Source organism: Miniopterus natalensis, chromosome 3, assembly GCF_054644295.1.
Source record: "Miniopterus natalensis isolate mMinNat1 chromosome 3, mMinNat1.hap1, whole genome shotgun sequence".
In the NCBI taxonomy this organism is placed as follows: Eukaryota; Metazoa; Chordata; class Mammalia; order Chiroptera; family Miniopteridae; genus Miniopterus; species Miniopterus natalensis.
Genome location: NC_142083.1, coordinates 87399381 through 87427366, shown reverse-complemented (window position 1 = coordinate 87427366; position 27986 = coordinate 87399381). Strand labels below are relative to the sequence as shown.

Below are 27986 nucleotides of genomic sequence, written 5' to 3'. Positions count from 1 at the left end.
AGTCACGGAGGGGTAGTTAAAATACAGTGATGTAGAAGTGAGGGAATTCGAGCGTTCTATAATTAGAAATCACATCATGTCATACAGGCACCCCATGCACACATCGTTGTTGGTGAAAGCCTCACTAGATCTGATAACACATTGACATGCCACAGTCAGAACTACACACTCCAGAGACCAACCTTAGCTTTTTCTAAGATACCCTTTACCATATCTGTTGTAGGAATTCTTTAACTGACACCTACTTCATAATGCACAAGATACGAGGGGCAGGGTACAATCCCCTTCTTTAATGAGACAAATTGGAAGATGGAACTTCACCACAAAAGACAGGGACAATGAGACGCAATAAATGCTTATACTGCAAGTTCCAATTAGTTGGGTTTGGGTGGAATCTGCTTTACCCAGTGAGGAAAAGGAGGTGGATTTCATTCTAAGGGTAGGAGGAGCTCCCTTAATTTCTCCTCTAAATTATCCTTTCCCACTAACAGGATGATGTAGTCATTAGGAATGCAGCCTTTGTGGTCAGGCAGGCGTCTTTTCATATCTGCTTTCAGCACATACTAGCTGAGGGATCTGAAGCTGGTCACTAGCCTCTCTGAACTTGAATTTCCATTTATGAGGCAGGGATAAGAATACTGACTTTAGGTGAGTTGTTGAAATCACTGAACAAGATTACGGATGTAAAATTCTTGGCAGAGCTCTTTGTACAGAGTAGCTCTTAATAAATGGTGACTAAAGTCATCATTACAAGCAGACTGTATAGAGGCCCTTCTTTGCACCAGAAACAAAGCCTTGTGGTAGAGCCAAAGAAACATATGAAAACAACAGACATATTCCTGATGGGTCTCCAGTCTAAGCAAAGATGAATATACAAGGAAACAATTACAGTGCCAGCTGTTTACGCTCTGGGGAGTTAGTAGACAAGTCTGTAGAAATGAAGTAGGAAGGACTGAACCCACTTTGGATTATGCAGATGTAGAATCAACGGAAAGGGTGTCCTTGGCAAAGTGGGGAAAATATCCAAAGGGACAGGAACATCAGGACATGCTACGCATGAGCAGATGACAACCGAATATGAGGGCCTGGGGGATACTGAGAGGATAAGAATAACGCTTTCTGTACTGGGACAGAGGAAAATGACCATATTCATGAGAGGAAGATGATGACTTTGACTTTGGAAAAGATGAAGTTGGAGGTCAGTGGACAATCTGCAAGCAAGTCTGGAGATTGGGATCTCTGGGCTGGAGGGAGGGATCACAGTGTAGAAGGCAGCTGAAACCAAAGGAGCCAGGGGGATGCAGCGGTGAGAGTGAAGAGCCAGCAGACACAGCGGAGCAAAGGGAAGGGGACGCTTTGCTTAGGAAGACATAATATGGGTCTACCTATGTCGTCCAGGGACTCTATCATTGTTAATTTGCACTTCTCTAGAAAACAAGAGGGTTGTTTTTCTTTAATATTTATGGGTTTTGTCCTATTTATGTTTGGAGTAAAAACTCCTTTTATTTTTTATTTTTTTTTAAATTTATCTTTATTGTTGAAAGTATTACAAATGTCCCTTTTTTCTCCCCACTGATCCCCACAACCCTGTACCCCTCCCGCAAGGCCTTCACCTCACTATTATCTGTGTCCATGGGCTATTCGTATATGCATATAAATTCTTATGTTAATCTCCCCCCACCCACCCATCCCCCCCTTCCCTCTGGGATTTGTCAGCCTGTTCCATGCTTCTGTGTCTCTGGATCTATTTGGTTCATTGGTTTATTTTGTTCATTAGATTCCACATATGAGTAAGATCATGTGACACCTGTCTTTCTCTAACTGGCTTATTTCACTTAGCATAATACTCTCCAGGTTGCACCATGCTGTCTCAAAGGGTAAGGGATCCTTCGTTTTTATAGCTGCATAGTATTCCATTGTGTAAATATCCAAGATGGTGTTTGATATGATTTCAATCTTCTTGAACTTTTAGAGACTTATTTTGTGTCCTAACATGTGGTCTATCTTTGAGAATGTCCCATGTGCACTTGAGGAGAATGCCTATTCTGTAGCTTTGGAGTGGAATGTTCGGTAAATGTCAATTAAATCCATCTGATCTAGTGTGTCATTTAGAGTCACTGTTTCCTTGTTGATTTTTTGTCTGGAAGATCTATCCAGTAAGGTCAGTGAAGTGTGTAAGTCCCCTACTATGACTGTATTGCTGTCAATCTCACCTTTAAAGTCCTCCAGAAGTTTCTTGTGTTTTTTTTCCCCTAGCCTGTATGAGTCTTTTGTTCTGAGGTGGGTCTCCTGTAGACAGCATATATTTGGGTCTTGTTTTCTTATCCATTCAGCTACCCTATGTCTTTTGATTGGGACATTTAATCCATTTATATTTAAGATTATTATTTATAGGTACTTAGCTATTGCCATTTTATTTCTTTATGGCTCTGTTTCTCATTCTCTCTATTTCAACTTCTTATTACAGCAGTCCCGTTAACATTTCTTGCAAAGCTGGTTTGGTGGTGATAAATCCCATTAGCCTTTTTTTTTTTTTTTTTTTGGTCTGGAAAGCTCTTCATTTCACCATCTATTTTGAATGATAGCCTTGCTGGATAGAGTAGTGTTGGTTTCAGACCTTGTTTTGCATTACCTTAAATACTTCATGCCATTCCCTTCTGGCCTATAGAATTTCTGATGAGAAATCAGCTGACAGCCTTATGGGAGATCCTTGGTAGGTAACAGACTGTTTTTCTCTTGCTTCCTTTAAGATTCTCTCTTTGTCTTGAATTTTGGCATTTTAATTATTATGTGCCTGGGCATGGGCCTCTTTGGGTTCTTCTTGCTTGGGATTCTCTGTGCCTCCTGAACTTGTATGACTTTTTCCTTGACCAGGTTAGGGAAGTTTTCTGACATTATTTCTTCAAACAGGTTCTCTAACCCTTGCTTACTTTCGACCTCTTCTGGCACTCCTATGATGCAAATACTGTTGCATTTCATTTTGTCCCATAGCTCCCTTAATCTGTCCTCTTGTTTTTTAATTGTTTTTTCTTTTTGGTTCTCTGATTGAGTGATTTTTTTTCTACCCTGTCTTCTAGTTCACTGATCCGATCCTCAGCTTCCCCTAATTTATTTCTACTATATCATTCTTAATTTCCTTCATAGTTTCTGTATCTTTTTTCATGCTTTTGAGCATCCTTGTGATCAGTATTCTGAACTCTATATCTGAAAGATTGCTTCATTTCATTTAGCTCTTCTTCTGGAGAAGTCTTTTGTTATTTCATTTGGGGCTTGTTTTTTTGTCTCCCCATTTTGGCCTCCTGTTTGGGTTTGTTTCTATGTATTAGGTAGATCTGCTAGGACTCCCAGTCTTTTGGATGGTCTCTGGTGCAGGCCAATGCCAGATGCTGTTTGTTATTGGCCTTAAGTACCCTGTTTGAAGTTTTCCACACTCCACAGCTTCTGGTTTCCTCTGCTGGGGCTGGATGTATTTGGACAGGACCAAGATGTGCACCAAGGTCTGCTTTTCCAAGCCCTGGGTCCAGAAGCAAACCAGGCAAAGACTCAAAGCACCCAGAGGCTGTTATTCAGCCTCTTAATGAACCTTAGGCTGTAGAAACTCCACAGGATGGGACCAGAGGTTTTGCAGCAGGGTGGGGCAATTACTTCTCTCTCCATCCCCCCCCCCACCCCCAGGCAAAAGCTGCTTGGAAGGTAAATGTCTGCCTGAGAAAGTTGTCCTCTGCAGTATGAGGAAATGACTCAGCACCAGGGTCCAGATGGGTTCCCTCAGATCTGTTTCCCCAGCCAGTCCCTCTGGATTCTCCTCACACAGCTCCAGTCCTCTCTGCCCTCCCTCTGCTGGAGTCCAAGGTGAGAGGCTGCACACGAAACTTTGTGTGTTGGCCCTTTAAGAGGGTGCCTGCATTTCTAGCCGTCTCTCCCCGGCAGACAGAAAACCTGTTCCTTTTCACAGCCAGATGTTATGTGGGTACCTTTCTCAGTTCTGGTGCTCTGGGCTGGGGAGCCCAGCTTGGGGCTTAGACCCCAGAATTCTCAGTGGAAACCCTCCACAGCTAGATATCCCTCCAGACCTTCAGCTGCTGCCTGTGGGAGCCCAGTCAGCCCTTCGTGCCTCACACTTCCTACCAGTCTCTACGCGGTCTCTACGTTTCCTCCTTGGTTATGAGGGTGCTCTCCAGCTTGTCCTCAGTTGCAGTTGATTATTTTGGTAGTTTTTCTGTATTTTAATTGTAATTCCAGTTTGTTCCTAGGAGAGTGTCTGTGTAGCTTCCACTCAATCCACTTCCATCTTGGATCTCCCACTTCTAAACTGCTTTTAAATCTTTCTTTAAATCTCTCTTTCTGTCTCTCTGTAACTAGTCTGTATGTAGGTGTATATACAGATATATACAGTATATATACATATTTTTTTCCCATTTTAAAGCTAGTGTAACCCTAAGATGGTGCATAAGATTATTCCCAAAGCATTTTTTCAGGTAGTTAATAAGAAATTGATTTTACTTGAAGAAATCCAAGCTACTGCTCTAGGACCAAAGCCAGTGTCCTTACCCTTATGAAGATTTCCCCAAGTGACCAAGTCAAGTTCATCCCTCTTTCCCCAGAAATGGCTCAATTTGAGCTACTTGAGGAGAAGGATGGTTTCCTCTCATCCTTGCAGCAGCCCCAGTGCCTGATGGAATGTTGGCCATAGAGTTGGCACACAGGGGATATTGGCTAACCTGACCTGGGCTGACAATTGGCTTACACCCAGGGTATTATTTTCAAGCATCTCTAGGAAGTGTTGGACCCACCAAGCTCCAAGGCAGAGCAAAACCACTAAAGGAAAGGAGAGGCAATAGGCACAGAAGCCCTGGTTTGCAAGAGAAAATCTGCTCAGAACAGAGTTCTATGTGTGCTGGACACAGGCAGGCATTGTGCATAGCATTGGAATAATCCACAGCAGCCACTCACAAAGGCTCAGCAGTAAGCAAATTCCCCTCCAAGGGATTGTCATCTTGTGCCAGACACCATCATTAAATGCTGCTGCTTCCAGTGACACCACTGGATGACCTCAGGGATCAAAAAAAATCACCTCTCAGTCCCAGAATAACAGGTCTCCCCTTCTGCAGGCCTTCCCCTCTGCTGACCTGCTGCTATACCAGTGTGTGCTGCTCTGGGGGCCGATTTAAGTAAAACATGATTGGTATTTACCTGCTCTACTGGCTTCCTCTGTCTTCAAGACAGAAGCACAAGGAGTTATTTCTGAAACACTGGATCTCCTGAGTGCCAAGAGAATAGGCCAACTACAGGAAGCATTTGTACATTCTAAGCTCAACTCAGCAGCAATTCCCCGAGCTGCCTTTTTGAGAAATTGCTGTATTTCAACAGGAATTTGAAGCAGGACACACAAAATATTAAAAGGGCATTTCTGTATGTGGTAATGGAGGACATCAATGGCAGCCTTCTTTAATGAGATGTTATCACTTACCCTGCAGTGGCCTCCCTATAAACAGGCTCCCTGGCAGATAAGCTAGGTCCAAAGGCGGCACAAAAAATTTACAGGCGTGAGTCAGGCCTGACCCGGGGCTGGTTATATTCAACCAGGGAGAAGGAGTTTATAGCTTTAAAAGGGATCTTCGGATTGTGTAACTTCAAAAGGTTGAAAAATAACCCCCAACTCAACAACATAGGCAGAAAAAGAAAAAAAAAGTAACTTGCATTTTGGCTTTGCATATGTAAGATGAAAGAAAAACCAGAACCTGAAGGATGGATAAAAGAAGATAATACAGGAAAGCATTACACACAACAACAACAACAATAACAACAAAGCTCCAAATCACAGATGCTTAAGGAACCCACTTAGTATGGTGGCATGTTGGGCCACAGGGCAGACCAGAGGGAAGGAAGAGAGGAGGTAACATCTAGGCACAGTTAACTAGAATCCAATGTTTCTCCCGAGCATCTCAAAAGTACACAGAATTCCACCCCAGCTCCCTCCACACACACTAGAATCTAACTTCCATGGGTACAGAAATGATTATATATTTTTTCTCTCTCTTGCTCGCTGATAGATTTCAAACCTCAAGAATAGCGCCTGGCGCATAGTAGGCACTGAATAAATATTTGTTGAATGACTGAATAAACTAAGTTATCACTTAGTACTTGGGTGTACCACCTAAAGGAAAAATAAGAGTAGGTATACACTAGACAATGGCTAATATTGCTATAATTAGTATTCTTTTCTGGGAGTTAAATATGAGACTCAGTAAACATTGGTAGTTAATTATACTGGGTATTTCAATTTGAAATTATATAATTGAAAATTATATAATTGAAAATTTCAATTTCAAAAATTTTTTAAATTAAGGTACAATTACATACAGTAAAATAAACATATCTTGTGTGTTAGTTTGATGCATTTTGACAAATGTTCAAGACAGGGAACATTGTCATAAATCTAGAAAGTTTTCTCTGCCCTTTTCCTGTTAATGAAGCAACCATTACTTTGATATCTAATCCCACAGACTAGTTTTGTCTCTTCTTGAACTTCACAGAAGTGAAATCATACAGTATAATCTTCCGTGCCTGGATTCTTTTGTTCAACATAACGTTTTTGAAATTCATCCATTGTTGTGGGAATTACCAGTTCATTCCTTATTAAGGAGCAGCATTGCATTTTATGAAAATACCATATTTTATTTATCCATTTTCTTGCTGATGGGCATCTGAGTTCTTTTGGATGTTCTGCTCTTACGAATAAAGTTGCAATGAATATTCTTACACAAATATTACTTTGGGGTATACATTTACATTCCTTTGCAGCAAATACCTCGGAGTGAAACTGCTGGATCATAAGGTCTGTGTACATTTAACTTTTGTAAGAAACTGTCAAACACTTCAGCGGTGGTGGAAAGTTTCCATTCCCCCCAGCAATATAGAAGATATTCAGTAGCTCCACATCCTTATCAACACTTGTCATGCTTTTTCATTTTAGCCACTCAGTGCATGTAAAGTGGTATCTCACTGATGACAGTGATGGTGAGCATGCTTTCATGCTTAAGTCAATTTCCCACTTTTAATTGCACCTTTTTTGCTATTATTGACTGTTGCTCTTTATTTTTCTGGATGAGCCCTTTGCTTTATATATATTTTTAAAATATGTCTTCCAGTCCATGACTTGCCTTTTCTATTTAAAAAATATATATATATTGATTTCAGAGAGAGGAAGGGAGAGGGAGAAAGAGAGAGAGAGAAACATCAATGATGAGAGAGTCATTGATCGGCTGCCCCCTGCACGCCCCCCACTGGGGATCGAGCCCGAAACCCGGGAGTGTGCCCTGATCGGGAATCGAACCACGATCACTTGGATCCTAGATCGATGCTCAACCGCTGAGCCATGCCGGCCAGGAGCCTTTTTCATTTTTGAACAGTGTCCATACACGGGCAAAAGTTTTAAATTTTGATGGAGTCTAGTTTATTACTTTACTGCATGCTTAATGCCTTTTTCATTCTGCTTTCTCAGATCACGAAAATATCCTCCCATATTTCCTTCTACAAACTTTGTACTTTTAGCTTTTACCTTCAAGTTTGAAATCTGTTTTATTTTTTGTGTATAGTGTGAGGTCAAGGTTTATTTTTTTCTTTATGGGTATCCTGTTGATCTAGTACCATTTATTAAAAAGGCTTTCCTTTCCCCCATTGTTATAACTATTCATCAGAATAATGTGAATGTTTATTTGTGGATCTATTTTCATTACTTCATCATTATAAAATGTGTTAGTTATGTGGTGTGCATAGATAACCTTTATCGGATTGAGAAATCTACCTTCTTTTTCAAGAACGGATATTGAATTTTGTCAAATGCTTTTTCTGCATCTATTGAAATGACCATATAAGTTTCTGTTTTTCCAATCTTGTATTCTTAGGAAAAACCCCACTTATCCACGATGTGTTATCCTTTTCAAGTACATTGCTGGATCATGATTGTTAATATGCTGGAAAAACTCCATGTAGATTGGTCTTATTCCTGTTTTAAATCTCTGGTAGGATTCACAGCAAAGCCATCTAGGCCAGGGGTTTTTCTTGCTGTTTAAATGAAAAGGTTTTTAGTTATGAATTAAAATTCTTAGCAAATTTAGAACTCTTCAGATTGTCTATTTCTTTTTGTGTCAGTTTTAGAAAATTTTGGTTTTTCAAGTCATTTGTCCATTTTATCTACATTGTCAAATTTGTTGGCGTAACTTTTTCATAATTTTAAAAATAATTTTAATGCCTGCAGGATATAATGTCTGTGGTGATATCCCCTCTTGCATTTTTAGTATTGGTTATTAGTATTTGTGTTTCTTTTTTTTTTTTTGTATGGTCATTCTTGCTAGGAATTATGAATTTTCTTAATCTTTTCAAAGAACTAGTTTTTTACTTCATTGATTTTCTCTCTATATTGTGATCTACTTTGTCAATTTTTACTCTTATGTTTATTATTTCCTTCCTTCTACTTCATTTGGGTCTACTTTACTCTTCTTTTTCTAGTTTCTTAACGTAGAAGCTTAAATCATTGACTTTCCTTGTTTTTTTATTATAAGCATTTTTAGCACATCATCAACTTTATTCTTCCAGTTTTGATATGCTGTATTTTCATTGTCATTCCATTCTAAATACCTTGTAAGGTCTTTCTGATTTCTTCTTTGATCTACAGGTTATTATAAGTATGCTACCTAATCTCCAAACATCTGTCACTTTTCTAGATATATTTTTGTCATTAATTTTTATTTTAATGTCATGTGGTCAAAGAATGCATTCTGTATTATTTCAATTTTTTAAAATGTATTTTGTCTTGTATTATGCTCCAGAATTAGTCTAGTTGGTGAACTTTCCAAGTGCCCGAGGAAGAATGTGTATTTTGTAGCTGTTGGGTGAAGCAGGCAAAGTCTCCCAGAGCTTCCTCATTTCCTCCTGGGGACCTGTCACTAACCCCACCCCGCCTGCCAAAGTCAATGCTTCTGTTGCACAGTATTTTCTTCCGACCCTAGTTAATCATAGGATGGTACTCACACTATATCCAGTATCTTCCTGCCCCCATAGAGTCTCTCAGGCCTCCATCTGATGTACTAAGTGGAGATAAATCTCAAGCTGCCATGCATTGCTTGTTAACAAAGGCAAGATAACAATATAGGCCTCCTTTTTGGTCTCTTTTATTTCACTCTTCATGTGATATTGTGGTGACTAATTTGAGAGTTCAATTATGGGGAAGGAGAGAGTGCAACTGGGACAGATATTGTCATGTACACATGGCATCCACTGTAAGTCCCTAGGAAGTCTCCCTTCTCTGACTCAAGATGTAGTTTTATGGTATGAGATGATTTTTTTTAATGTAGTTATTTTTTTATAGTTAATATACATGTACTAGAAAATGTGCTTTACAAACAATAAAACCTCCCTCTCCAACCTAAGCTTTCATAGATATGACACACTTAAATTTTGGAAATTAGTTGATTTAAAGTAAAAGACTAAGTCAATGAAAACACAGGGGTTCATCCATATGGTTCAATATGTAAACACAGTACACAATTATGAGGTTTATGCAAACTGGTGTGATCGCGGCTATATAGTCAACATCTGCTACTGCAATGATATGAACAAAACTCCACTGCCTTGAAATTTCCCTGTGTGCTTCAATGACCCTTCCTCCTGAGACCTGAGACCCCAGCACACAATTCCCACAGTGCACCTGGGGAAAGCATTCCAATTGTACCTTGCAATTTGTCTGCCTTGTACCAAAAAAGTTCTGCCGCTGGCACGGGATGGCATCTGGAGCAGCTCAACGGGAAATGATGTGGGGAAACAAGAAATTCGAACCCTTTGTTGCCCAGCCCTTCATCCCTCCCGGGCATTCAGCACACAGGACACTCACCTTTTCCCACTCTCGGTCCTTGTTCAGCACAATCACCACCAGCCTGGGGTGCACCTGGTAGCCTTCCTCAGTGAAGGACAAGTCTTTGCCATCCCATGTCACATTGACCATAAATCTAGAAAGAGGAAGAGAGAAAGACAAGGTTTTTAGGGAAGAATCAGAGAGGTGTCAAACCAATGAGTGGACGACGCCATCAGGGTGACCCTGACGCAGTGCACACTGACACCGTCACCTCAAGCAGCTCTGCCTGTGGCAGTAGTGCACGTGCGGCTCTGCTAACTGACCGGGCGCCCTTTCCCATGAGCCTGTGCTCATCTCAGACCCCCATCCTGTGCAGGCTTCAGTAACCGACTGCAACTAGCACATGGATGGAGCCTTTTTGTCCTGCCAGACCCATAGGCCCTGTTCAGATGACCGTCTTACAGGAGGATCTGAAAGCATGCTCTATAGTGTTCTAACAAGCTTCCCCAAAGAAAGCTCATAAAGACATAAACCATGCAATATACAACTTCAGAGAGATGATTTCCCATCCGTTCATTATTAGTCAACCAACTAATATTTATTAAACATGTGCTACAGGCCAAGACCCAGCTAGTTGGTTGGGGATAAATAAGGAACCAGACATGATCCTTCTCCTCATGAAGCTTATAGTCCAAGGGAAGGTATAGGCATTAATTGATTAATTATAGATTTATGACAAGTGCTATAACAGTGAGGTGGGTGTGCTGGGAGAAAGTGAAACAAGGGTCATCAGGCAAAGTTTCTGTAAAGAAGTGCAACTTGCCTTGAAGGATGAGTCAGCATTAGCTACATTAGAAAAGACGTAAGCATGTTCCAGGCAAAGGGGACAGCATATGCAAGAGCCCTGTGGTCATACCTACAAAGGACAGACTGCAAACCCGTGAGGATGAAGCGGAGAGAGACGGGGGAGTGTAGGATGTGGCGTGACTGAGACAGTGAGTAGGAGGAAGCAATGCAAAGCTTTTCAGGCCATGCTAAGGAGTTCTACCTTGTTTTAAAATAATGGAAGACAATGAAGGTTTTAATTAGGGAGGTGATATAATCAGACGTTCCTTGTATAACGTCTTGAAGGCTATATGGAAAGTAGGCTTGAAGGGGATCAGGATGCGTACAGGGGGCTTGGTTACTGGGTTCTTATATCCATGTTAGAGAGGATATTGGCTTTGGTCCTGTTGTGGCCCCGAAGGAAAAGTAGGAGCAGCAACAAATAGGACCGAGGGGAGAAATGTTTAGCAGGTATTTAGTGATGGAGTAGAGGTGAGCGCGAGGAAGACAGGTTATCAAGGACAATGCCTCGGTATCTGCCTTATATAATATCTCTGCAGTCAGCGTTTGGCACTGGTATTTTCATCACAGGCGACATCCGTCTGTCTTACAACACTCTTATCTCCACCACTCCTCAAAGCCGCCGTCCCTGTAGGAAGGCGGGACTCAGGTGGGGAGGCAGGCAGAGCTCATCTCCCTGCCTTTGGGTGGGGAGTCCCCAAGGGCCCACATCTCCTTGCAGCCTGAGAAAAATGTGATGTTGTGAAAGATTTCCAAGAAAGCATACCACGAAGCAGACACTCAATAAATAATGTTGGATTGAGGCATTCAAAGACCTCCCAGAAACATGGCATCTCAAAGTCACAGCATCGCCTTGGTTTATGTTCCTTTGACACTATAAGCAGCTGAAAAAGTGAAATATTAAAGAGGAGTGCTAGACTACAGGAAAATTCCCAAAAGAAGAATCAGCCTACTGGCCGCATGTCCACCCTCGGCCACCATTCTGCAGAAGACCTGACTGTGTCGTGTGTGGGGAGAACCAATTGTCCAATGACCAGGTGAGGAAACTCAAAGGACAAGTATTGTGTATCGTTCAATGCACTCTTTGGGTCATTAAAAATCATGTCTCTGAAAGCAAGTTAATGGCATGGAGAAAATGCACAGTATTTAATGTTAAGCACGCAGAAAAGAGGGTAAAAATAGGACTTGTCTACGTGTGGGAGAATGACAGGTACTTTTTATTTTCTCTTGTGTATCTTTGTAATCTCCAAAGTTTATGCAAGTGCTTTCCATTTTTAACAAAACCGTTTTTAGCAAAAAGCACTGCTATTCTAGAAGAAGCAGAGTAATCACTATTCTACTTGGGGCATTTGAGGCATCTCAGATCATTTCCTAGTAAGATCATTTATTGATTCAACAACTATTTACTGAATGTCTATTATGTGTCAGGCGTTATGGTGAGTCCTATGGAAAGAGCAATAAAAACCACAGTGCCTGTCTGCCCTCTTACAATTCAGTGGCATAGGCACATAAACAGTGAAAGCACTGGAATGCCACTTGTGTACGGATGGACAGTAAGTGTGAGAAGCTGTGGGAACACAGGGGAAGGGCCCCTAGCTCAACCTGAGAGATTTAGGGAGGATTCCTGGGGAACGGGAAGAGGGAAGGGATTGAGGAGAGGCAGGAGGGAAAGATTCTGAGCTGGGCAATACTCTTAAGGAAAGAAGAATCAGCCAGCAAAGGGGTGACACACGCCGGAGGAAGCAGGAAATATCTTGGTAGGCTGGAGGGCAGTGGGACTTCTCTGGAGAGAATCCCTGAAGCCAGATCCTAAGGGAGCTTGAATGATACCCTACAGGGTTTGGATTTTGTTCAGAAAGCTGTGGGGATCCATGAAAGGTCTGAAGGAGAGGGATGATACGCTCAGATTTGTTGCCAAGAGAAGCAGAGGTAAAAAGCTTCTCTGTATTTGAAGACGATACCGGCGTTTTTGTTCATGGATGGAAAATATTCACTATCTAGACAATTGGAACTGGGCTTTTGTTGTTGTTGTCGCTTCATCCGTTGCTGCTTCCTGGCTGACGCCGGCTGGACTGAGCAGATGCGGTCCAGGCAGGCACGTTTAAGGGGGGCTCCACTTCACATTCCCTTATTGAAACCCTTGAGGAGACAATTTGCCTGGATTCAGAGTTTAGGCGAGGACTGGATTTTGGTCAGGTTCCTCATTATCAGCTGGCTTTCAAAGTAACTAATTGGGGTCTAAATTAAGCTGTTCATCTGTTTCAAGTTGACTTTTTTGGTTTTGTTCCCCATGGTTATTTTTAGCTCTATCACATTACCTGGCACACTTTCGGGGTAGAGTGAACGTTTGCTGGTAGAGTGTGTTGACAGATCATCACCAGAAATGCCACCCATCTGTCCGTCCATCCATCCACCCATCCATCCATACATACATACATCCATCCATCCATCCATCCATCCGAGACCATCCATCCTCAGTACATTCATCCACGCATCTAATAGACATGTCTAAATACCTACTATATGTATATGTCACACCCCATGGCAAGAACCATGCTAGGAAAATAATACAAAATAAGCCAACATATATCCTCAACAAATAACTGCAATACAGAACAGTAAGTGCGGCCCTGGCCAATGTGGCTCAGGCGGTTGGAGCATTGCCCCGTACACCAAAAGGTGGTGGGTTCAATTCCCATGCAGGGAACATACCTAGGTTTCAGGTTCAATTCCCAGTCAGGGTGCATGCGGGAGGCAACTGATTGCTTTTTCTCTCTTATTTCTCTCTCTCTCCCCTCCTCTCTCTAAAATCAAATTTAAAAAAAGAAGAGCTAGTGTAAAATTAGAGATATGTACTAAGTAGGCTGGTGAAGAGCACACGGCATGGAGGGGCCAGTTCTCCTGTGGGGCAGGGCTGCAATCAGGAGACAGAGTGGGAGAGGGGGAGTCGGGTTCCCAGGAGGAGGGAAGGGGAAGAAAGGAGACGCGCTGCACGGAGGAAACCGCCAAGTCAGAGGCAGAACCATGAAACGAGGCGGAACTCTATCCGTGCAACCTCAACATCAAGGCTGCAGACAGGGGCCACCGGGGTCCTTTACTTGGGCTGGCAGGAAATCTTTAACCAAGTCACTTTGTAGCTGCTGCCCAAACTCATAGTTAGGCAGCCAGTTCATCAAGTCTCTTCTTAATTTTAATTGAATCCAGCGAGCTCTTAAGCCAGGTTTTGATGATCTACTACTTCGGGATAAATAGAGGTCAGGTTGGGTCTACCTAAGGCCCTAAGTGTGGGTGAAACTGAAAAACTTAGTTGATTATCAAGAGGTTTGGGAATCTCCAACATGTTATCTGTTTGGAAAAGGCAGGCCAGAGAAAAAAATATTTTGGGTTTGACTTAAACATGTGGCCTGGGGGAGAGTCATTCACAGGGTTATGTTGTATGAAGCAAAGCTCACAGTGACCATTTTAATCAAGGAGCCAGCGTGCATTGTCGAGCACCCAGGTCCCCTTTTGCTTTGCCAGTTGAATTCACATAAATCCTCTTTAATTCCCCATCTATTTCCTCCACTCATTCCCTTTTCCCCCATCTTGTAAAGTGCAATTAGATGGAATTAGCAGGGTGATTATTTAGATGCAATCACTCCTTTTCAGATTTTATGGGAACAATTATATGGAAATTCTGATGCTCCAGATTTTTTTCTGTGTTCCTTTATGATTCAATATTCTGGACCAAAAAGTCCATAAGCTCAGTGTTAATACTGTCTCTTCTTTCTTTCTTTCTTTCTTTCTTTCTTTCTTTCTTTCTTTCTTTCTTTCTTTCTTTCTTTCTTTCTTTCTTTCTTTCTTTCTTCCTTCCTTCCTTCCTTCCTTTCTTTCTTTCTTTCTTTCTTTCTTTCTTTCTTTCTTTCTTTCTTTCTTTCTTTCTTTCTTTCTTTCTTTCTTTCTCTCTTCTCTCTTTCTCTCTTTCTCTCTTTCTCTCTTTCTCTCTTTCTCTCTTTCTCTCTTTCTCTCTTTCTCTCTTTCTCTCTTTCTCTCTTTCTCTCTTTCTCTCTCTCTCTCTCTCTCTCTCTCTCTCTCTCTCTCTCTCTCCTTTCTTTCTTTCTTTTTCTCTTTCTCTCTTTCTCTCTTTCTTTCTTTCTTTCTGTTTTTTTTATTAAGGACCTTCACAAATTTTTTGCTGAATGGTAATTTCATTATGAAGTTGGCAGGGAGCAAGTACCTATTACCTTCAATTCCCCCATCCAATTTCTAGGAAGGACAATCCATATTTCTTTGGGCTTTCTTCCCATTTAAACTTGTTCCAGAGCAAAATTCTTTACCTGGGGAAATATCATTATACACCCCATTGCTTAGTCCCCATTAACACCTGCTGGGCATTTGTATTAAACAGTAAAATTTTATCACTGGTTTGTTTACTTCTCGGAAATTGATGATAAATATTTAGTGACCAGGTAAAATATGAGAAATTCTGGCTGCTGCTAAACTTCAAATGACATTTTCAATTTTCCATCAGAAGCAATAAATATATGAAAGCCTGCTGGCAAAATGTAGAAGGGGGTGGCTCTAATGGTTTGCAGAGGGTCTGCTTCTGTGCTGTCATCACCCATTGATGGTAAAGTGTCAAGTAGTTGTATTTTATTGCTAGTGACATACACAGCACTAAACCAAAATTGTGTAAATGTACCAGGTGGGGCAAAAGTAGGGTTACAGCTCATCGTAAGGAAAATGACACAGTAATTAATAACTAATAATACAAGAATCAACTCTGTGTTTCATGTACACACAACTGTAAACCTACTTTGCCCCGCCCTGTATATGACTTACACACAAGTTTCCTTTGGTATCTAGTCTTAGGGGCATGAAGCTAAAGTCCAAGTGAAAGAAACATGACTTGCTTTCCACTTGTGCCCTATGATGTTGTATGTGGGATCAGAAATAACACTGAGAAACAGGTAGGCCATTCTTCCCATATAAACATGACTGCCAAGAAACTGGGCCAGAAATGTCATGGTCTCTCTAGACCTGCACTGTCTAATTCGGTAGCCACCAGCTTCAGGTGGCTGTCGAGCACATGAAACATGGTAGCCTGAATGGAGATGTGCCATAAGGGCACGATACACACTGAACTTGGAAGACTTTGTATTAAAAAACAGTGTAGTTCAACTGGTGTGGTTCAGTGGCTGAGCATCGACCCATGCACCAAGAGGCTGCAGGTTCAATTCCCAGGCAAGACACATGCCCAGGTTGTGGGCTCGATCCCCAGTAGGGCTCATGCAGGAGGCAGCCGATGGATGTTTCTCTTAAATGTTTCTATCTCTCTCTCCCTCTCCCTTCTTCTTTCTCTAAAAGTCAATAAAAATATATTTTAAAAAATAGTGTAAAAGAGCTCATGAATAATTTTATATTGATTTCACATCAAAATAGTCTAGACATATTGAGTGTAATAAAATATATTATTAAAATTAATTTTTACTTGTTTAATATGCTGCCAGAAAATTTAAGATGACTTGTGGCTCACATTATATTTCTATCGGACAGCTAGTCGAGGCTGTCTTGGGTGTGTGTTTTGAAACCAACAGACAGTATGCATCGTGAAGGCAGCAACTGCTTCTGGCCTGTTTAGTACAGTAGAGTGTCTGGCACATAGCTGGTGCTGCACAAATATATGCAAAATGGGTAAAAGAGCGAACTGCTATTTCTGCATTGACAACAGAATCGGAGCAAAGCTGGGCTCCACCACTCCCCAGATATGTCATTTTGGACAGTGTCTTTACAATTCTCTCAGCTTCCATTGCCTTCTTTGTAAAAACAGATCAGGTTAACCCATACGGACTAGCCACGACATTTCCATGTGTCCTAACCTAACAGATACCGAACTCCCAGGTTTGGGAGCGGGATTAGCGATAGCGCACGTGAAATGCCCAGCACAATGCCTAGCATACAGCTGTTGCCTAATAAATAGTAGTTAACATTTACATCAATTTTCAATGCATTTTTCACTATTTTCCCACCCTGCTGTATTTTCAAACACTCATCCCAAATGCAAGCTGGTCTTTTTAGTGCCATGCTCACTGCTGCCATTCAGTACACTCATTCCCAGGGGCCCTCTGTCCTACTGGCAAAAGCCAACCACATCTGGGCCGCGTCAGCTCCTTTAACTTTACTTAAAATCTCTCATTCCCCCAGATTTCTATTTTCTCTCTTTCGTCTTACAGTGGTAAGTCTCCTTTAACTTCCCAAACCTGATTATTTGAAATGTTTTCTAGACATATTTATTATTCACCATTTCCCTTCAGACTTTAATTCTCTTACCGTTTCATAAATGCCACCATAACCCATTTAGTGTTTCTCAATTTTAGGTTAATTTTCCATCTGCTTTGCCATTTGCCACATTCCCCGGGGCCTTTTCCCAAATCACACTATCCCTTAAATACCTCTTTGAACTGCTTTGGGTGTCACCATTTTTCGTTTGTCATTTAATTTAAAGGGTTACAGTTTTCTTAACCTCTTTTAAGTTCTCAAGACACACTCTCTCTCTTTTTTAAATGGTTTTGCTCTTCCTGGTTTTCTCTTGTAGGTTTGAAACCCTTTCACCTTCACTGTCTCCCTTAGCACCCTCTCCTCTGTATCCCCTTATGGGCACAGACCCTCCCCTTTCTTAGAGAAAAGTCAAGGAGCTGCCACCTGTTTTCAGTCCCCATCTCCTGCACCACCCCTTCACGTTTCTTTTCAGCAGGTTTCTGAATGAACACACTTTTCTCTTTGCCCGGGACTCAATTTCTCATGCTCTGGTGATTTCCCATTTCCTCTGAACAATTACCAAAGGCACGACCACAGAGCTGAGACTTAAATATCAGCACAGAAATGCAATAACTCTTAACATATAGACCTGTGTATTCCAACCCAGCACCATCAAAACATCATAAAGAAAAAGAAAAGAACTAGGTTTAAAAAAAGAGGGGAGTATCCACTCTTTCAACTCCAATTTTACTGTGGCCAATTAAAACAAAATAATGTTAATTGTCCTGGCTGAGCAACACTGGTTTTTTTTTTTAATTAGAACAGGAGATGGTAAACTCTATAAAGCAGGGATCTTCGTTTTGATCACTGCGATTCTAAAACCTGGAAGAATGCGTGTCTTGCAGTAAGCACTGAAAAGTATTTGTTGATTAAATGAATGAGCAGACAGAGGCGTCCAGGAAACTGCTCGTTCCATGCTTATTTCCTGTGCAGCAACTCCAGACAGACAGTTCTGCAAGACAATGTTGGTCTTGGAATCTGAGAGCCTGGGTTAGAATGCAGCTCTGTGTCTTCAATCCCAGCTAAGCATCCAAGTTCTCAGAGCATCCTTTTCCTCTTCTGTAAAAGTGAGGTTATAATTACAAGTCACTGTGTAATTATAGGGATTAAATTAGATGACATTTCATGAGACAAGGTATGTAATGTGGCCAGCAGAGTGTTTGACACATAATAAATGATGGTGGCAGTTGCCATGGTTTTACATAATTATTTTTTCTCCTAAAATTTAAGATTAAAAGCTTTCTTTTAGATGCTGGAAGATCATTTTGCTGCTAATTCCAATCCCTCAAGGGAGACAGTGAGCCCCCTAGGCCCCCACCCCAAGGAAAGAGGAGGAGCTCATCTGATTGCTCAGAGCCCTTAGTACTCCCAGCCCAGGCTATGGTACCAGGGTGGTGACTTGGTGCCAGCCTGCAGCCTGCCCTTTACATTTTCTGGGCCTCTTGTCTCCATTCGATGAGCACACCTGAGCCAAAGGAGGCTTTTTGGAGGCATGTTCCACATGCCGTCTTTTGTAATACAGCTTCTGAGTCTAAAACTTATAGTAAGTTAGGGCAGAACTTACTCTGTAAATACGACCACTCCCCCTCCCAAACCCTCCCCAACCAGACAGCATACCTAAACCATGTGGCCAAAGGTGTACATTGGGAGCAGGTCATACAGAGTAGGATCTAAGATTCACGACCTAACTCAACCTCATCAGGAGTTATTGGAAGCCCGAGTGTCCATCAATAAACTCATTCTCAGAATCTCACTTCTGCTCTTATTCCTTATATGTGTGGTTCTTTCAGGAACCTGGTTGGGGATCTGGAAATTCTTGAAGTTTTGGATAGTATTTTGTAACAATATTAGCTCCGAATATATCACCATAGACCTCTAATGACTCTGCCATGTCCAACCATTTGGAACTGGCTGGCACAGAGATCAGTGGAGCCGTCCTTGTAATGATCATCTATTCCAAGAGAGCCAAAAATACTAGCTAACTTGAAAAGCAGTTTCTGTGAGCTCACTTGATCACCTGCGTCTATGCTTCCAAATTATTTTGGATCACAATCAAGCAGTTGTGTGTGGATGTTGCCTCCCTGCCACCCCAAAAATGTAGAGAATGAGATGATACGGGTCAATTCAAGGCGTGATTTTATCCAAGAATTTCTGCATATCCCCGTATTGGAATGTAGCTCCCATGAGAACAGGGGAAATGTCTATTTTGTTCTCGGCTGTATGAACATTCCAGAACCTGGAACAGTGCCTGGCGAAGAGGAGATGCTCAGTACATGTTTACTGAGGGAATAGCAAGTCTTGGCTCTTTGACATGCTCTCTCCTGCCCTCTGCCAATGAGCCCCACTCTATCCCTCTGTCCAGTGGGTGTCTTCCTGTGCTCTGTGGATCGCTGGGGATCAGATGATGTCGTTTGAAGACAGAGGAGAGGCTGGGGTGGGATGAGGCCACTGGGCTTCTAGGATTTTCACCTCTGCTTGAATCTTTAATATATTGGACTTCCTTTAAGTTATACTTTGGGGGGGGGGGGGAAATCTACTCCTTATATCAATCAATTAAACAAACAAGTCCGAAAACAATTACGAAATTTGTTCCCCTTGCTGATGCACTGGAAGAACCTGGTCTTCAAGTCAGGAGACCAAGTATCTCATCCCACCTCCCTGAATATGTGAGAAATAACAACTTCCTAGACAAAGGGACTAAAATGTATTCGGCACCTAACACGTGGTAAGTGTTGTACCAGGTACTTTCCATATGTTTGTGGACTTTCACCCTAAGGACTAAGTGTGGACTTTCTCATTTTACAGAGAAAGAACAAAGGCTCAGAGGATTTTAGGATGGGGCCAAAGACTACCCAGGGTGCCAGACACTGTGGTTATCCATCAATATCCTCTCTCCTCTTCTGCCTTAGTAATAGAAACACCCATATTTAGCAGGCACAGGGCTTTTTATAACAAACTTTACATTTCCCAGCCGCCCTTGTAGCCAGTCATGACCATGTGACTATGTTCTGGCCAATAGAAGGGGGAAGATCTGACATGTATAACTTATAAGAAGTATCTCAGAGGGAGGGAATGAGCCCTTCTCCGCCCCTCCCTCTTTCCTGGCTGCAGTGCGCAGACGTGACAGCTGGGACACTAACAGCCGCCTCGATCACTAGGAGGTAGAGGCCACTGGCTGAGGGTGGCAGAGCCAGGGCCACAAGGCAGAGCAGCCTGGGTCCCTGACACCGTGGAACACCACACAAGCCCTGGGCCACCTTGAACTTCTTTGACAGGAAAGAGAGCTCAATGCCTATCTTGTTTAAGCCACTTTAAGGTTTTGGGCCTTGTGTCACTTAAAAACAAAATTAATCCTAGCTGGATTAAGTGGTCGAGTGACTATCTGGACCAAAAGGGATTCTAAAGACTTTGAGTTCAGCTGTACCAGCTACCACTGAGCTTCTCTGCACCTCAGTTAACCTTCTCCTTGGGTTCCTTCCAGCCCTGCCATTCGATCCTATCTCCTGATTTCCCTCCCAACACTAATCCTGCATTGGGCCCTGCCCCATCTCTTAGCAGATGCTGCTCCTCCCGGCCAGAATGCCTTCCCTCCTTTTATGTTCAGTCTACACCCGATGCTTTTCTTTGGAGAGTCTAATTTCAAGCTCCGTTTCTGCCACGGGGCCTTTCCCGATGATCCTGCCTTTTCTTCCTCCGTTTTAATCCATACCCTTCGCAGTACATCGGCCCCTACTGCTCTTCTGAGGATGTCACGTTCACGCATTCGGTGTCACCAGAGGCAGAGTGCAGACCTTGGCTTTAGTCACTCATGTTTCCCAGCACCACGCTGTCTGGCACAGCGTGCTCAACACATACTGACTCAGTTCGAGAAGCACCGCATTCATCTTCACCTCGGGACCACGTTTTCCCTCTCATACCGAGCCCGGGCCTGATGGAGAGGACAAGCGGGCCACACGGCTTCATCCACGCTACTTGCTGAGCTATAACCCTCCCCATCCCCACGTCATGCTGACCGGCCGCCTCCGTGCCATCGCAGAGCCTGCCACCGAGCCTCCCCGAGTCCTCCAAGTCAGATGGCCCCGTCCCAGCTCTCAGCTCGGCATTGCATGTGGTATGTTCCCCTCTCGGGGATGCACCCTCGTTGTATGCACAGTCCCAGCACTTGGAGAGAATTTTTAAAAGACACCTTTTTTGAAGCCCCTGGGATGGTTAATTTTATGTGACGGGGCTAAGGGATGCCTGGGTGGCTGGTAGGACATTATTTCTGCTTGTCAGTGAGGGTGTCTCTGGAAGAGAGTAACGTTTTGAGTTGGTAGAGTGAGTAAAGAAGATAACCCTCCCTGGCTGGGTGGCTCAGGTGGTTGGAGCATTGTCCCATACACCAAAAGGTTGCGGGTTCGATTCCTGGCAGGGCCCATACCCAGGTTGTGGGCTCGATTCCCAGTCAGGGTGAGTATAGGAGGCAACTGATCGATGTTTCTCTCTCACAGCGATCTCTCTCTCTCTCTCTCTCTCTCTCTCTCTCTCTCTCCCACTCTCTCTAAAACCAATTAAAAAACATACCCTCAGGTGAGGACTATAAATAAAAGAAGATGCTAACCCTAATCAGTGTGGATGAGCATTATTCAACCCACTGCTTTTTCCTCAAAAAGCAGAGGAAAGATGAATTTGTTCTCTCTGCCAGAGCTCAGGTGTCCATCTGCTCCTGCCCTTGACATCACTGCTCCTGGTTCTCTGGCCTTTGGACTTGGACTGGGACTTACACCACTGGCCCCCCTGGGTCTCTGGCCTTCGGATTTGGACTAGAACTACACCCCTGGCCTTCCTAGGCCTCCAGCTTGCAGAGGGCAGATAATGGGAATTCTCAGACTGAATAATCATGTTAGCCGATTTCTCATAATAAATCTCTTTCCATATATCTATATATATATATATCTTATTAGCTCTGTTTCTGTAGAGGACCCTGACAAATACAACCAGATACTGTCATCAGCCAGAGCTGTGAAAATAAAGCGCAGATCTTTGGTGAATATGTACAAAGGGAGACTCCTGGACCTGTGTTATTCAGAACCTGCACAGCTCTGCCACCTCTGCTCGATTATAAACTCCTTGAGGACAAGAGCTTCTAACCCAGGACTCTGAACTCTGGGAACATTGTCAAGTAGAGAGAAGAGTAGATTTAGGGATAGACAAGTTGAAGTTGAGTTTTAAATCCACCATTATTGGCACTATACCCTTAAGCAAATCACACAAGTTCTCTGAGATTCAGCTCACTCCTGTGTCAATGGGTAACACCGTCTCGGTCTGCTCTGGCTGCAGTAACCAGCTACCATAGACTGGGCTGCTTAAACAACGAGCATTTGTCTCTCACAGTTCAGGAGGCTGGAAGTCCAAGATCAAGCCCTGGCAGACTTGAGTTCTGGTGAGATCCCATTTCCTGGTTTACAGACGGCCCTCTCTTTGTTGGGTCCTCACATGGTGGAAAGAGACAGATCTCCTATCTCTCCTTCTGATTATAAGGGCACTAATCCCATCATAAGGGCCCCACCCTCATGATGTCATCTAACCCTAATTACCTACCAAAGGCTACACCTCCAAACAATATCATATTGGGGATGAAAGCTTCAATGTATGAATTTTGATGGGATACAAACATTCTGTGCATAGCAACCACATAGTTTCATGGTGGCAGCACTAAGAGTTAGATGAAGGCCTATAACAAATATATTTCTTGACTGAGATCCATAGGTAGTGTGAACAATGATCCTGGTTTTCCTGAAACTGAGGAGCTTCCTGGGGCATGGGACATTTGGTGCCCAACCCAGGACGGTAAATTAGAGTCCACAAATTAAGAGTTTGGTCCACTAAACAACACCTCAAAAGCACATCTACAAAAAGGCTTCAAATCCATTTCTTAGCAAACACATCAATTTGAACAAATATTAATTGAGTGAGTACCTACTATATGCCAGCAACATGTGGGAGATAAGACAGTAAGTAAAAACAAACAAACAAACAAACGAAAACCATGGTTCTTTCTTCAAGTCATTTAGAGTTTAAGGGGAAACAATTATTATCAGGAAGTAATTACAAGAATATAAATAATTTCAATAAAATGAAAATATATTTGCAACTAAAGCCCTTGATGCCCTAGGATCATTAGTAGGGGGACTTAACCCATCAGAACACTGGTTAGTCTTCCCTTACTACATTTCTACCTGCCTTTCTTAAGAACAAACACCAAGTTGGGTTCTTAGCAGGAATAAAAAACTCCCATGCTTTCCAGGGCAGGGAAGGTAACATCCATGAGTGAAATGGGACAGGTGCAAGATTACAGATAGTGGAAAAAACACTAGCTAGAGGCATTCAAATTCATTTAAAAACAGTGCTTTAAATGAAACAAAACAAATCCACTGATCACTTGTTTGAAATCTGTTCTCTATTCAAACTTAAGAATATCCCTGTTCCTTCCTCTAGCAAAAATACAAGCTTTCTTCTATGATTGCATCCCTTGCAGGGTAGCTTATTGACATACAAAAAGCCCTCTTGTTTGGAAAAGGCCTCCCCGCTACATACACCTGCACATCTATGCTTCCCACCATCCCCCTTCCCTGCCGTAAAAAGCACATCTGGTGGGGGTGAGGGCACCTGACCCAAGCTGGATCCATCACATTCTCTCTCCTGGGAATTTGAAACTTGATAGGTGAGACACAGGCCAGAAATTTGGGGGTCTGGACCAAAGTGATAGTAATTTTCCCCCATCAATGAATGTTGCCTCGCCTCTGACCTTTCCAAACCTCTGCTGCTCTACTTTTACTTTGATTTTTAAAGATACCCTGATCAAGTTCCAATATATTTTCTATCACTACTTCTTCACTACCTCCTTTTGTTTAAATTAAGCTGGACAGAGTTAATTTCTGTTGCTTACTGCCAAAATGCCTTAAGTAATACTCACTTTGTTCCCACTTGGACTGTTACATCTTACCTGGTCTCCAAGTTCCTCGTATATCACCCCCCATATTAATAAGCCCACCTGCCAAATAAATGATCCTGAACCTTAGTGCTGATTATGTACAACTCTGCTCAAAAGCCTTAAATGACTCCCTATTGTCCAGAGATAAAGTCCATGCTTCTTAGCCAAATTTAACTTCCAACCTTACTTCCTATAAATGTTCTTTAGGTATCCTGCTTTGGAGCAAACCCAAGCATCTTATAGCCGCCTGCGAAAGCCTTATGATATCTCACTTCCTGGCTTTTGTTCCTACACTTTCTTCCCCTGGGAAATCAATAATAGCTGTTCTTTCTGGCTGCTTCCGTTTCCTGATGATAGATCTTCCCCCTCTTGGCCAAAAGGAGTGCCTTTGGCCACAGCGATTCCTTCAGGGATGGGCACATGATTCAAACTCATGCAGTCAGATTCCTTCTCTGGGAATGTTCTCTTGTATCTAGAGGAGATCACGGTCTCCTTTGACCTAAGGAGACAGAGTGACAAAAGTATGTGAATTCAGACCTATTATAGATGCCACTCTTCCCCGTCTCATGGTGTGGGTTGGGGACAATGAGCATAATGGAGAAGAATATAGGAGAGACAGAGAGAGACAGAGACAGAGACAGAGAGATAGAGAGGCTGAGACGGAACAAACTGAAGATATTCATTTGAGCCTGGATCTAGACACGCATAACAAATGTACCCCCAACCTTTCCAGTTGAATGGACCAATACATTCTTTTGTGGTTGTTTTGTTTTTTCCTATGTTAATGAGAATTGGTTTTCTATCACCTAAAATCACAAATGTCCCAATTAATATAAAGATTTTTCTCCCCTAAATAGTCACATGCTCAAATCTTCCAAAGCTAAGCACAGAGTTCACATCTTTCCAAAGGGCTCACTGAGCTTCCAGCCTCCACGCCCTCCTCAGAAGCCCATCACCTCCTCTGCATCTCCCATTCCACCCTGTTATTGTAAAGCTTTGCACGCGCACACACACGCACACACACAATCGCGCAGACCGTTTCTTTTGCTGGAGGGTAAATTCCAGAGGAACAGGGATCGTGTCTGAGTTATGGCCACATGTCCCGCACCCCGAGCACAGCATCCAGCATATGGCAGGTGATCAGTGACCATTTGCTGGATGAGCAGGAGCAGGTTTTCATCTGGCTGGGGCTGGAGCCCTCAGCAGCATGGACAATGTCCCGGCGTGCTGAACGGCGTTCAGAACCATCAGGACAGTTAAATATGTCCTGGCCGAAATAGCCGTCTACACGCTGCCCAGTCTCGCAATGAAACTTGACGGTCCGTGTAAACTCAGCTGTAATAATGTTTCACGTCCTGCCATGGGTTTCTGGGGTGGAAACGTGTGCCCCAGAGGACTCTGCTTTGCAGCCCCAATTGCTGCCCTGAGATTCATTCTATGCCCAGAACTGCCAGGCCCCTTCTTGGTGAGAAAGAAAACAATGTGTTTACCTCTTAAGCAAAGACGAGCCGCCAGATCAAGGAGTGTCTGGGATTTTTCCTTTGTATAAATGATAGGAAGGATATAGGTTTTGATTTTCTAGCTCCTCTTCCTGTTTGTTTTCCAAAAAGCTTTAGAGTTCATCTTAGCCCTGGCTGTGTGGATCGGCTGGTCGGAGCGCCGTCCCACCCACCGAAAGGCAGCAGGTTCGATCCCAGGCCTGCACACTGGGGGCATGTTTCTCTCTCATAGCAATGTCTCTCTCTCTCAAATCAAATTTTTTTTTTTTTTTAAAGTTAATTTTAGCCCGGCCGGACGTGGCTCAGCAGTTGAGCATCAACCTAGGATCCAGGCGATCGGGGTTGGATTCCTGATCAGGGCACATGCCTCGGTTGCAGGCTCGATCCCCAGTCGGGGGCGTGCAGGAGGCAGCCGATCAATGACTCTCATCATTGATGTTTCTATCTCCCTCTCCCCCTCCTATCCTCTCTCTGAGATCAATAAAGATATGTTTAAAAAAAAAAGTTAATTTTACAAGTCCAGGGAAATAATTGTAAGAAAAGTAAGAAGGACCAGAGAAAACATAAGAGTAGAAAAGGAAAACAGAAGGAAGGAAAGTTAAAGAGAAGGAAAAGCCTGGGGAAGGGCGAGACAGGCAGGTAAGAGGCTGGAGAGAAGCGTTGGAAACAGGGGGCGCTGTCTTCTCGCACTTACTACGTAAGGAAACAGAATGGAGCTTGAGGCGGAGCAGAGCCCCTCGGGAAAGCTGGGCAGGCCCGTGCGGGAGGGGAGCCTCGGCAGCGCTGAGAGCGAGCGCGACAAGGCGGAGCGAGCCCAGCGCTGGTCATCAAGCAGGAAGGGCCGCGGGAGGGGCGGGCCCACGCTGTGGCTGGCACCACGCCCGCCACGGTGACACTGGAAAAGTAGGTCAGTGTCAGCGCCGGCTGGGAGACGAATGGTCAGCCAGGGGCAAGGGCTGGGAGTGAGGGTGCGCGTGGGAGGCTGCCCTGATGGGGACCTGGGGAGCGGGGCACTCCCCGGGGCAGCAGGAGGGGTGAAGGCCAGCCCTGCACAGCGCTGCCCGCAGGCCTGTGCCCAGGGTGGGAGTGGAATAGATCTGTGACGCCTGGCAGGGCAGCGATCGCTGAGCTCTCCAGATGGCAGCCGCCCATCGCCAGTGACTACTGAGCACTTGAAATGTGGATAGTGTGACTGAGGCACTGAATTTTCAATCTCATTTCATCTGAATGAATTTAAATTTAAATAGCCACATATGGCTAGTCGGTGCCATACTGGATAACTTAGGTCTAGGAGCTGTGTGTACCACATTCAAAAGGGAATCGATTGCCAAGAGGAACCCAAAGACTGCTTTCCAAAATGCCATCAAAGGGAATCGATTGCCAAGAGGAACCAAAAGACTGCTTTCCAAAATGACACCAAAGGGAATCAACTGCCAAGAGGAACCCAAAGACTGGTTTCCAAAATGACACCAAAGGGAATCAACTGCCAAGAGGAAACCAAAGACTGGTTTCCAAAATGACACCAAAGGGAATCAACTGCCAAGAGGAAACCAAAGACTGGTTTCCAAAATGACACCAAAGGGAATCAACTGCCAAGAGGAAACCAAAGACTGGTTTCCAAAATGACACCAAAGGGAATCAACTGCCAAGAGGAAACCAAAGACTGGTTTCCAAAATGTCATCAGTGCACTTCAGGTGGGACACAGATAGATGTGTTAGGATGGCGCACGGTGAACTTTGTTTTTAGAACTAATTTGCTTTATTGTAATATATATTTGAAAAATTGACATATTTCATATAAATGGAACCATACAATATGTGGGGGTTTGTGTCTGGCCTCATGTTTTCAGGGTTAATCCATGTTGGGGCATGTGTCAATATTTCATTCCTTTATGGCTGAACAGTATTCCAGTGTATGCATGGGCCATATAAGTTTATCGAAGTGTCTGGTGACTGGCATTTGTGTTATTTACAAAGTTTAGTTACTGTGAATAGTGCTGCTATGCACAGTCCTTTACAAGTTTTTGTTCAAACACTTGTTTTTCTTTCTTTGGGGTACATAACTAGGAACGGAATTGTGTGGGGTGATGGAACTAGGTAGTGGTGATGGTTGAACAACATTGTGAACATACTTAGTGCTACCAACTTGTGCAGATTTAAATGGTAAAAATGGTAAATTTTATATTATATGTATTTAACACAAAAAAACTTTGTTTTTAAAAAAGTAATGGAGAAAATAAGTAGATGGCTGAATACTGAGCTCATTCAAGTGACATAATAAGTAGCTTAAAATGAGATATGAGGTTTATCAGGGATCCCAGAGTAACCTTTTATCTAAGCATCATTTCTACAACATCTCTGGCAGAAAGGTGAACCCGACACCAAAAGCACAAGAAAGAAAAGCAAAAATTAACAAATGGGACTACATTAAACTTGCAGAGCAAATTATGTATACAAAATAAAGAGGCAACCTCTGAATCTTTGGAAAACATATATCAGACAAGGGGCTAATATCCAA

The 27986-nt window shown here is 43.0% G+C and overlaps 1 protein-coding gene across 1 annotated transcript in view; it reads right to left on the bottom strand.

Moving 5' to 3' along the window:
* The window catches only part of GRIN2A (glutamate ionotropic receptor NMDA type subunit 2A), a 342626-nt gene that overhangs the window by 100300 nt on the left and 214340 nt on the right, over positions 1-27986 (bottom strand). Inside the window, exon 3 of the mRNA XM_016197618.2 lies at positions 9893-10007. Coding sequence (XP_016053104.2) covers positions 9893-10007 — 115 coding nt within the window. The remainder of the gene's footprint in view (positions 1-9892; positions 10008-27986) is intronic.